Genomic DNA, 12,294 nt, shown 5'->3' on the forward strand with positions numbered 1-12,294 from the left:
ATAATCATAAGTGATGTGTATAAACAAAGATTTACTAGAAGAAAATTCACTTAATACTATCTTAAAATTTCGAGCAGACTAGTCTCATAACGACTTACAGTGGGATACCTGTTAAAAAAAAAAACCATAATCTCATGGGATACCTGTTAAAAAAAAAACCATAATCTCATAATAGGGGTAAAATAGTCAGTCCAATCACCAATGACTTAGGAGAGAGCAAAGATACGCAGAGAGTGCTTCGGTGGTTGGTTTCTTTCACCAACAAGACACTTCATTCATGCGGCGAGTGACTCGTAAGTCATATCTTCATTCACACCACTTAGGATTTCTTGTGGTCCCTCAATGCTGACCATTATTCTTCACTTCTTCTTCAACACAGATATTAAGGGGTAGTTCTGTAAACCTCAAATTGATTCTTCCATTTCAAAACCCAAAAAAACAAGCTTATCGATCACACAACAAACTTGATTATTATAATTTAATTTAATTTAACTTGTTACCTTTATTTTCTCTCCCTTTTTTTAAATATTCATTTCTGGCATGCTTTTCTTCACTTTATATCATCTGCACTTTACTTTGTTCTAAGTTCCTTCTTCTTCTTCTTCCTCTCTTTTTCCTTTCTGCATTTTGTTTCTTTTCTTCTTCTGTGCTTCCTCAACCTCTTGTGTCAGAAACAAACACCAACCACCATTAATGGCTGACATTACCCATCTTCCCATGGAACAGCTTCAGGACCTTGAGTACTGCCTAGACTCCAATCCTCCATGGGGTATCATCATCATCTCACTCTCATTTCTCTTTCTCTTTTACTACTTTCTACTCACACACTCACACACACACACCCCAATGAGCTTGTGTGTTTTCATGTACTTTCAACTTTGCCTACTTTGCCTATCTCACTCTTCATTCTTCAAAGTTTTTTTTTTCTATTCATTTTCTGACATAAAAATGGAAGCTTGTTTGGCTTTGAGCTTATGTTCCTTAGTGGGTAAAAAACATAGCTTATCAGTTTTGAAGCTTCATGACAATGCTTTGCTACCCTCATGGATTGAAGAAATATATATAAAGTTCTTATCTTTTTCATGTATTGAAGCTATTTTACATGATGGGTTGTTTTCTTCTATATGGTTTGTTAGTTCTGAATGTGTACTTCAGAAGTGTGAGATTAAGCTATTTTCATTTATGATGATACGGATTAGAAGACAAAAGTTTTGATTTTTTTTTTTTTTAGATTTTGAAGTGGGGACTTTGAATTTTTCTGTTAGTATTTTTGGCCGTTTTCTCCTATATTGTTGGCCTGTTTGCTGGTAGGGTTAGTTTTTAACTTGAAGACAATGTTTATTATTATTATTATAAATTAAAACATTCTGGTTTTTTAAATACTCATCTTGGCCGTATTTGATTATCATTTCAACCTTGTCTTGTAGTGCTATGAAACAGTAATTTCTATTGCTAAGTAGGCTAGCAATCATGACATTATATGGTCCCCCAAGGTTAAACCCAGACTAATGTCACCATTTGACCCTGACATTTTCTTCTTCTCATGTGGGTTAATATAAAAAAATTAGTTACTAATGACATTGAAGTGACCCCACATATTAATTTATCACCAACAACATTATCTTTCTTGTTTTATCAAGTAATGTAATCCATGATGTGATTTGCATTAAGTAATCTTGACTTTTCAATTGCTATGGTCTAAGTTTGGCCTCATTACTAAACATAGTGTGGTTGTGCAATTTAGATGGTAGGCAGGGATAGATTATGGTATATATTATTTATAGTATGTTTTGATCAACTTATTTTTCCTCAAGATCAATTCTGCACCAGAAGCTACTTCTTAGTATTGATTTTTGCTTTAGAATCAACTATACAAGGATTTCCAAACATGCTAATAGTTAGGTGTTTCATTTTCATTCTCTTTTTTGCTAGCTCATTATGAAGAACTTGTTTTGCAGCTGAAACTGTCCTTCTAGCATTTCAAAACTACATATTGATGCTGGGAACAAGTGTGATGATTCCTTCATTGATCGTTCCGGCCATGGGAGGAAGTGATGTATGTTGAGTTTTTGTTTATTGTGCAAAGCAATTGTTGCTTTTGACACTCATTCATTCATTGCTGATGTTTATTTGTTGGTGATTTGGTTGCTTATGTGATCAGGGTGATAAGGCACGTGTGATTCAGACTCTGCTCTTTGTATCTGGTATTAACACTCTTCTCCAAGCGCTTTTTGGTACCAGATTGCCAGCAGTAGTAGGAGGTTCATTTGCGTATGTTGTTCCAGTTGCTTACATTATCACTGACTCCTCATTGCAAAAGATTACTGATCCTCATGAAGTAAGTTTCCTCCTTCCATCTCTTGAATTAAAAGTAGTTTGGGAGCACATTAAACTATATTGGTTATTGATTAGCATCATCTAATAACTGATCAGAGAAGCATTAACACAATGATAATTCTTTATCCTCTCTTGGGTTTTCTTGCAATCCTGCATAGCTATCTAAGTACTGGATTTGCTATGGAAGCATAGGCTCAAAACAATACTAAATATAACAACCAGAATTAAGGTCGCGTTGGGAAGACTTATAGCATAAGCTCTGCTGCTAATGCAAGTGTTTTTAAGCTTATGATAATAACTTATGACTTACCTATAAGCTGTTTTGATTTGAGCTTGTTTTGATAAGCTAATAACTATGATTTATGAATAAGCGCTTATACTTACATATAAGCTAAGTATAAGCTATTTGAGCTTAACCTTAATTCCATAAGCTTCTAAAATTCGCTTATGCATAAGTGTTTATGTGATAACACTTATTGCCATAAACGCATAATTCAGTTGTTTGCCTAAACACATTCTAACTACTCCACGCAAACTTAAAGATAGTCCTTAAAGGGAATATAAAGGGATTTTAGTTTAGTCATGGTCATGATTGATCCTCCTGGAAAATCATTTTTAACTTTTTCCCGCAACTCTGCTTTATCCATAGTATATGGTTCTCAGTGAAGTTTAAAGTTAGAATTCAATGGTTTTTGTTTTGCAAAATGTAGGTAAGCCCCAGATTATGAAATACAATTGTAAGTCTAGAAATACAAAATATACTGTCTTTTATTATTTAAACACCCTCTGAATACATGGACTTAATTTTGGATTCATGACACTGACAACCCTAAATGATTGGGGATCAGAAAGATTAATATAAACTATTTGGTAGGGATTTGAAGTAAATCTTGCTATGTGATTTTATGACAGAGATTTATACAAACAATGAGAGCAATACAAGGAGCACTTATTGTGGCCTCAAGTATTCAGATAATCCTGGGTTACAGCCAAGTATGGGGACTTTTTTCAAGGTATTCTACTTGCATGTGACATTGCTTGTGAATTGATAATGATTAAAGACAAAAGTTGAAGCATTTCATTTTATGGTCTTCTCCAGATTTTTCAGTCCTCTTGGTTTGGCACCTGTAGTTGGATTGGTTGGATTAGGGTTATTTGAACGCGGATTCCCTGTGGTAGGTGTGGTTCAAATCTCTATTTTAATTGTCATTGTCTTTGTTGAATTTTTTGTACAAAATGATCTTCTAATGAAAGCAATTTATGTGACTGCATTATATGGAAGAATGTGTTATTTTTAATGATGATAAACAATGATATTTAAGGCACCAGTTTTCAGTTCTGAATTTGATCTAAGATTTTAGTTTCTAGGTATTGGAGAGCTTTGCCTAGTTTCTGTCTTTCTGAATTAGTTGATAGTGGCATAGTGCTGAATTTGCACGCGGATATTGATGGCATTTTCTTCTACAATTTTTTTTTAATTCACCTTGCTGACTATATTCCTGAATTATTTGATAATGTCATAATGCTTACTTAGCATATACACATTGATGACATTTTCTTTAGCAAAATCCTTTAGTTCACCATCCTCACTACATCTTCATAAATTTATACATTTTTCTTCATGATCTCTTTATCAGTTAGGAAACTGCGTAGAAATTGGTATACCAATGCTGTTGCTGGTAGTTGGGTTGTCACAGGTAAGTGCTTAAATTTAACAAGAACATCTTGGTGTGCTGTGCATCATATTACATTTCTTAATACAAATTAATTTGCCATAAATTGCAGTACCTAAAGCATGTGAGACCATTTAGAGATATCCCTATCTTTGAACGTTTTCCAGTGTTGATTTGTGTCCCAATTGTTTGGATCTACGCTGTTATATTGACCGCCAGCGGAGCTTACAGAGATAAACATTTCAGAACACAACAAAGCTGTCGTACAGACAGAGCAAATCTAATCTCTGCTGCCCCATGGTACATCAGTAAGCCTATTTTGATCTCTTTTGGTAAGTTCTAAAATTTTGCAAAGGCTCTGAGGTTTCTATTTTCACTGTAATAGGTTCATGTTCCCTTACCCCCTCCAATGGGGTCCACCTACATTTTCTGCTGGCCATTCATTTGCTATGATGTCAGCAGTTATTGTCTCCATGGTCGAGGTAGTGATCTCATTCCTGATCTTGTTTTTTTTTTTTGTTGGCAATTTTGGCAAGTTAAACAGCAGTTTTGTTGGCTAAAGAAACGTATTATCAAATTTCGAATATTTACAATCACCAGAATAGTCTCTCGGTGGGATAAGGCTTTTGTTGTTGTTGTTATTGTGTATTGACCATGTACATCTTGTTGCAGTCTACTGGAGCATACAAGGCAGCGTCGCGGTTAGCGATTGCCACTCCACCTCCTGCTTATGTATTGAGTCGAGGCATTGGTTGGCAGGTAAATGAATCTGCACAAATCTTTTTTTGTACTATTAAATTGCTTAAGGACTAAGGTTATGTTTGAAGAATTTAATGATGAGTGGCATGAGATGGAACGGAATAGAGTAAATGAATCTGCACAAATCATTTTGTACTATTGAATTGCTTAAGGACTACGGTTATGTTTGAAGAATTTAATGATGAGCGGCATGACATGGAACGGAATAGAGTAAATGAATCTGCACAAATCATTTTGTACTATTGAATTGCTCAAGGACTAAGGTTATGTTTGAAGAATTTAATGATGAGTGGCATGAGATGGAACGGAATAGAGTGTTATGGAATGAAATGGAGTATAGATAATGCAATGTTGGGAGTATAGTTTTTGTTTCATTTTTTGTGAAAGTGTACGAAGTCAAGGAATGGTGCATAGAGCAGTTCCCTCCCATATTCTCCAAATTTGGGCTATTGAGTGGAATGAAATAGGGTATATTTGATTTTGTTATATTCCAATCCATTTTAAAATACTTTGAACAATAGCAACTAATGTCATTCAATTAAAATTTGTACCATTCCATCAAGGCATCAATCCAAACATAGCTCAGATCATGCCTGCACGATAATTCGAATAGTTTGATACTTTAATCCCGTGATCAAAGACTGGACAATGTTTTGTGTCATCATCCAGCATGATCTTATTTATTTTTAACAGGGTATTGGCATCTTGCTTGATGGTCTTTATGGGACAGGGACAGGTTCCACGGTTTCTGTGTAAGTTCTACTCTTCATTGAGTTTTAACTTCAAGTTGTTGCTTCCATTGTTAATTTTTTGGGTGGTAAACTCTGCAATTTGCTTCTTCAATATGATATTTATCTTTCAAATCAATAGTAACTTGGTATGCAAATCATGGCTGTTTATTGTAGGGAAAATGTGGGACTCCTTGGACTAACCCGAGTTGGAAGTCGCAGAGTAGTTCAGATTTCTGCTGGCTTTATGATATTCTTCTCTACTTTAGGTTGGTATAGAAAAATCAAATATAATTAAAATTGTTTCAGCTTTACAATATAAGTTAGCAATGGTTTTATGATGTTTTTGGTTTTGTTTTTCTTCGATCATTTGCAGGAAAGTTTGGAGCTGTGTTTGCATCTATACCCTTCCCTATATTTGCTGCTCTATACTGCATTCTCTTTGGCCTTGTGGGTATGTCATACCAAATCATCTCAAGTGAGATTCAGGTTCCATACTTCAGTCCTTGTTCTTATGTTAACTTGTTCTTTTATTTGTTTATCAGCTTCAGTTGGAATATCATTTCTTCAGTTCACAAACTTGAACTCTATGAGAAATCTCATCATCATTGGGCTCACATTGTTCCTTGGAATATCTGTTCCTCAACTCTTCAACCAATACTGGACTCCTGCGCGACATGGCCTTGTTCATACTAATGCTGGATGGGTGAGTTTTCTATAGCTATTGGTTAGATGGTGAAAATTGACATGATCAAGTATTTTTACAATTGAGAGAATCGTGATCCGTTTTCTATATGCCCTTACAATATTTGTGCTTTATCAAGAATTTGTTGCTGTCATTTTCATTTGTTTCTTGACTTCTATCAATAAATTTGAGCTTTTGAACTTTGATTTGATATGCTGGTTGCCACTATTTACTTTGGTTCATCTTTAAAATGTTGCATGTTCTTAAACTCTACAACACCAAAAGCTATGAGTGTGCCATTATTTTACTTTCTAGTAGTTTTCTCTTAACACCAAATTCTTCACTTTGCAGTTCAATGCATTCTTAAACACCATATTCTCATCACCAGCAACAGTTGGTCTTATAGTAGCAGTGTTGCTTGACAACACACTCGAGGTAGAAAAGTCAAAGAAAGACCGAGGGATGCCATGGTGGGTGAAGTTTAGAACGTTTAGAGGAGACAATAGAAATGAAGAGTTCTACACTTTGCCATTTAATCTCAACAGGTTCTTTCCACCTACTTGAGAATGATGAGGATAAACAAGTGGAATTTGGATTATTGTTGTTAGAGAATTCCTAAATTCATGCGGTTAAGGAATGTAAGTCGTTCGATTAAGATCCGATGGCTCAAATCTTAAGCTTATCTCTGCCGTCTAATGTTGATGGAATGTATTGAGCTGACTGATCTTGATCAAACGGTTCAACTTCTTTAACTGCGTGAATGTAGGATTACCCTTACGGCAAAGAATCCAAATCCAAAGAAGTGGGGTAGAGCACATTTTTTTGGAGTTGCAGAATTCATGACATGACTAACAAATGCTATTCTTCATTGTTCATTCACCAACCACCACCAACCAAGTTATTTTTTGTGGACCATGAGTAAACAAACCTTGGTCCGACACTGGATTGTAAAGCATTTTGGCACATGCTCAGTAGATGTAATAAATGCTACTTACTAATGAGTTCTGTTTCTAGATGTACATGTCTCAACAACTGAATTTAGTGAACTTCTTTACACTCTTAACTTATTCAAGAATGGTCATTTTCCTTTAACTTTCCTGCAGAAGTTATAATTATGTAAGAGCATCTCGAATGGTGGGATCTTATTTTGGGACTTAACTCACTTTTTGTGGGTCCAGACTGCCACATAGGATTTAAGACACTCTTAAGGTCTCCATGCACATTTTGCTCCGATGGTTGGGATCTTATTTTACTTTTAGTTGGACCCACACTACCCAATATATTTATATTATTTATATCCACGTAATATTAAATTAAATTAAATTATAAATTCAAAACAATTTAATCATTAAACGGGCCCAAACGGAATTTAAAAAAAAAAAGGCCCAAACGGGCAGAAAATGACTGACCGGCCCAGTCGGTCAAAAGAAGGCCCAACGGTCTGGACCGTTACCGGCTGAGCCGGTCCAAGGCAATACATATAGTTTTAAAACCGGCCAAGCCCTTCTCACACACACAAACCCTAATTTTCCTTTCTCTCCTCCTTCACCCTCTGATGCTCTCTCCTCCCTCACCCTCTGATGCTCTCTCCTCCCTCACACAAACCTAATTTCCAAACGGTCTCCTCCTCCGCCGCCGCCGCCGCCCTACTCCTCCACCACCGCCCCTCAGTTTTCTTCCTCTCCCTTCCTTTCTCTCTTCCTCTTTCCACCGCGACCTCACCTCATCTCCACCGCCGCAACCTCACCTCATCTCCTCTCCTCCACCAACCTACATCCACCTCCGATCTCCGATGAGAAAGCCACAGTGAGGACACGGTCGGTCAAGCCAGCCACAGTGAGGAGAAGTCTCAGTGAGGGTTTTTTATTTTTAGGAAATTTAGGGGTTTTTTTCTTTCCATTTTCCCAATTTTTTGTAATCTGATCTTTGATCTTTGTAATATTATGTTTGTAATCTGTATATTATTATCATTCTTTATCAATGAAATTGGTTCAGATTCAGTTTCAGTTTTTTTCCCTCTATTTTTCACTTTGGATCTGGTACTGAAGGAGAGAGAAAAAAATAATATTTTAATTAAGATCTCAAATTTGAAAGTACCTGAGCTAAGGCACGGATCTTAACAAAAACTAAGATCCCATGCCATGTAGGATACCCCCAATGGTGAGATTTAATAAGATTCGGATCTTATTTTAAGGTCCCAAAATAAGGACTCCATTGGAGATGCTCTAACTGTAACTTTGAACATTTCAAGTAATGCATAAATCTATCAAACTTTAAATTGGCATCTATAGTGATTGTTAGAAAAATATAGGCATGTAAAATGTGAGCATCAAATTTTCAATTTTATGATTTTTGTCAATCTAAATATAGACTAACATGTCAAGTGTCTGTGATACTATTGTATAAATTTATGAGATGGGTTGAGATGATATATTTGGCTAGTCTATAGTGAGTCACTTAGAAAGTGGCTCACAAGAAACACCATTTATAAAGTTTTGGTCTTTATCTTTTAGCTCTTATGAAAAAATTGTAATATAAATATACAGTACTACTAAATTTCCGACAATGACCCCTGCCCACTTTCTTCATCATCACTGACTGCTGTTTGACTTTGCACCCATATCGAAACTCACGCTTCCTCTCGAATGGTAACTATGAGGGGACCATAACTATCATTTGCAATTTCCTTACATTAGACATGTTTTTATAATGCACCATAAGTTAATCTTATTTGACTTGGGAATATCCGTACTATGCTAGCTCTTATAATAGAGGTCCTTTTCAATTAAAATGGCTTAAGTTTGAGAGTTTACTTAAGGGTGATTAGACCAATAGTTGGTATAAAATGGTATGTTCTTTGGTCTAACACAAGTATTCTCCTCGATAAACAATTTATTCGAGATTGGAATATCTATATCCTTATAGGGCTAACTCTTCAAGGTGAGTTTTTTTTTCTTCCATACGCAAGACTTTAACTGATACTTTATTTAAGGAGAATCAAACACATACGACTTGCATCAAAGTTCATATGGGGTAGTCTTGTTCCTTTTATTAGGAACCTTATTTAACAAATAGCAAGCCGTTAACATGGCTTCTCCCCAAAACCCTTCACTCAAACCAGAATAGGATAACATGGCGTTCACCATTTCTTTAAGAACTCTATTCTTCCTTTCAGCCACACCATTTTGTTGAGGTGTATAAGGTGTCGTAGTCTCATGAATGATTCCTACGGATTGGAAGAATTCAGGATCATAATATTCACCACCTCTATCCGTACGTAATGTTTTAATCATCGCATTCTGTTGCAATTCAACTTCAGTTTTATAAACTCTAAATTTATCTAAGGCTTCATCTTTAGAATGCAACAAATAAACATAACAGAATCTAGATGCATCATCTATGAAAGTGACAAGATACTTTTTATGTCCTAATGATGGAGTAGCATGCAAATCACATAAATCACTATGTATCAATTCAAGTATGACAGATTTCCTTAAGGTTGCCTAGTAATCTTTGTTAACATGCAAGTTTTACACTTTTCTACATTTCCATCAAAAACAGGAATTAAATCATCTTTAGACATTTCAAGCATTCTTTTATAATGTACATGTCCTAGACGAGCATGCCATAAAGAAGAAGATTTAATAACATTCGAATTGGTCATAAATACAGAACCAGAATCATTAGGAACTCCATTCAAATTCATCATAAACATACCATTATTATAATATCAAAATCCTACAAACACACCAGACTTCGATAATACATATTTATCGGATTCATACACTTGCTTGTATCCAAGCTTATTCAATACAGGACCAGAAACTAAGTTCTTACGTAGTTTAGGAACATACAAAACATTAAACAAAGTAATAGTTTTTCCAGAACTGAATTCTAACACCACGCTTCCTTTGCCTTCAACAGGATCAAAGTGATGATCTCCCATGTAGAGGACAGATCCATCTTCCACTGGAACAAAAGTCTTGAACCAGAAACGATCCTTGCAAACATGTGTTGTGGCGCCAGAATCAATCCACCACGCAATAGCGTCATCCTGCACATAAAATGCTTCAAAAATTAATGAAACTGAATGTTTAATCAAAATATTCAAGTTATGAATTGATTTCTGACCTTGTTCTTGGGATTGGTCCTTAGACCCCTTTCCCGAACCACTTGCATTCGCGTTATCATGCTTCTTTCCAGAACGACAATCCCTCTTGAAGTGGCCTGTCTTACCACACTACCAGCATTCTAGTTTCGGTTTCTTGTTAGAACCGAAACTTCCTTTGTTGTTCTTGAAAGCACGCTTCTTTCCTTTGGTCCCTCGGTTATTGTTCTTACTACCCTCCTCGATCATATTAACCGAGGGACCAGCAACTTCTTTTCCTTTTCCCTTGTCACTCTCCTGCGCTCTTAGAGATTCTTCTATGCGCAAGTGACTTCCAAGTTGGACCAAAGACAGTTCGTCTTTTCCATGCTTCAAATTGTGTTTGAAATCCTTCCATGAAGGGGGCAACTTGTCTATGATACTTGAGACAGATATTGTTTCATCCATCTTCAATCCGCGCAGTGTGAATTGTCCAAGAATTCGTAGAAGTTCATTGTATTGTTCCATGACAGACCTTGACTCAACCATTTTGTAATTGTTGAAATCAGTCACCAAGAACTTCTTACTGGATGAGTCCTCTGCCATGTACTTGGCTTCAAGACAATCCCACAATTCCTTTGCAGATTCCACATTTTGATAAATATCGAATAAAGGATCAGACATACCGTTAAGAATGTGTCCTCTGCATATGTAGTCGTCATTCTCCCACTTTGATCTGCTTCTTATATTTTCAACAGTTTCTTCCTCCAGAAGTTCAGGAATCGGTGTAGACAGGACGTATACCACCTTCAATGTTGTCAACAAGAAATGCATCTTCTTCTGCCAACGCCTGAAGTCTTGTCCTTGAAACTTGTCCAATTTCCCGAACTTAGTAGTCATCTCCTTGACAGCACCAGCGCCTTCTCCAGCCATGATTATCAGAAATTACTTTGTTCGTTTGTTAGAAAACGGGTGTGATAATCCTGGATAAAGTCAAGAATCGTGAGCGTCCACTTTCCGAACAAATTATTTCGACCCTGTAATTGCCTGGGTTCACGAAATCTTTGTTGGGATAATGCTTGACAATCAATCTGTTTCTTGGCACAAGAGAACAGATAAAGAAAGTAGAGAGATGTCGTGTTGTTCGAATATCTGTTTTAGAATACTGTTTCTGGTTTTCTCTGTTTTTTCCTTAGGCTGCAAGCAACCTTATATAGAAGGTTGTGTTTGCACGAATGGTCACGATTGTTCCGAAAAGTCACAATTTTCCAAATAATTTCAAACTAGGGTCACAATTGTTCAGAAAAATTTCGTTCGGGGCGCTGCCCCGCACCCCGCCCGCTGACCTAGCAGCGGGACCCCAGCCAGGGGCTCCGCCCCTTGGACCCCGGTTCGTATTCGCGGTCAGTTATGCGTTGGCTTACCGAGCGTGCACTCCGCACTAACCTGACTCAATTCCGAGCCTAACGCGTAATTGCATCAACCTATAGTAGATCACATTACTACTAAAATACATTGATGATTCTAAAATCACCAACATAACATTTCTTCAGCATTCTACTTAAACAGTTGAGAGGTTATAACATATTTAAGATAAAAAAAAAAAATAGATTGAAAGCTTTAGAAATAGTATGAAAGATTTTTTTTGGTACATACAAAAGTAAAGTAAGTATGAAAGATTTAATAGTGTGATTAGAAATTTGAATATGAAGAACTTCCAGGTTTAACAAAAAAAAATTTACAAAAAAAAAAGAACAACAGAGGGGATACATAGTATTACTAATATACATACCACTGATTAGCAAGAAATGAAAGAAAAAAATACTCTCAAAGTCATGAATAAACTATCTCAAAAGTTTAAGGTGCTGGTTGATGCGATTTTATATTATAATTTTAACAAGTCTCGCTCAAGGGGTCATTGAGTTTGAAGCGTAGAAAATGTCAAACAACCACTTAATCCCAAAAGCTTAAGCTGTTGGGTAAGGGCCACTTTAATGGTTTTATATTATATTCTAACACGCCCCC

General features: G+C 36.1%; 2 protein-coding genes across 2 annotated transcripts; one reads left to right on the forward strand and one right to left on the reverse strand.

Moving 5' to 3' along the window:
* The first annotated feature begins 566 nt into the window (after positions 1–566).
* LOC130733490 (nucleobase-ascorbate transporter 1) lies at positions 567–7,270 on the forward strand. Its single transcript, XM_057585705.1, has 14 exons — positions 567–769; positions 1,959–2,056; positions 2,162–2,338; positions 3,250–3,350; positions 3,437–3,512; positions 3,975–4,034; positions 4,123–4,310; positions 4,396–4,492; positions 4,683–4,769; positions 5,463–5,521; positions 5,675–5,766; positions 5,874–5,951; positions 6,043–6,203; positions 6,534–7,270. The coding sequence occupies exons 1-14, from the start codon at positions 694–696 to the stop codon at positions 6,744–6,746; spliced, it is 1,563 nt and encodes a 520-aa protein (XP_057441688.1). The 5' UTR covers positions 567–693; the 3' UTR covers positions 6,747–7,270.
* A 3,152-nt stretch (positions 7,271–10,422) lies between these two features.
* Positions 10,423–11,202, reverse strand: LOC130717947 (uncharacterized). The gene has a single exon (XM_057568396.1). The coding sequence runs from the start codon at positions 11,200–11,202 to the stop codon at positions 10,423–10,425; it is 780 nt and encodes a 259-aa protein (XP_057424379.1).
* Between the last annotated feature and the right edge of the window lie 1,092 nt (positions 11,203–12,294).

The sequence above is a fragment of the Lotus japonicus genome, chromosome 1, assembly GCF_012489685.1.
Source record: "Lotus japonicus ecotype B-129 chromosome 1, LjGifu_v1.2".
Lineage (NCBI taxonomy): Eukaryota > Viridiplantae > Streptophyta > Magnoliopsida > Fabales > Fabaceae > Lotus > Lotus japonicus.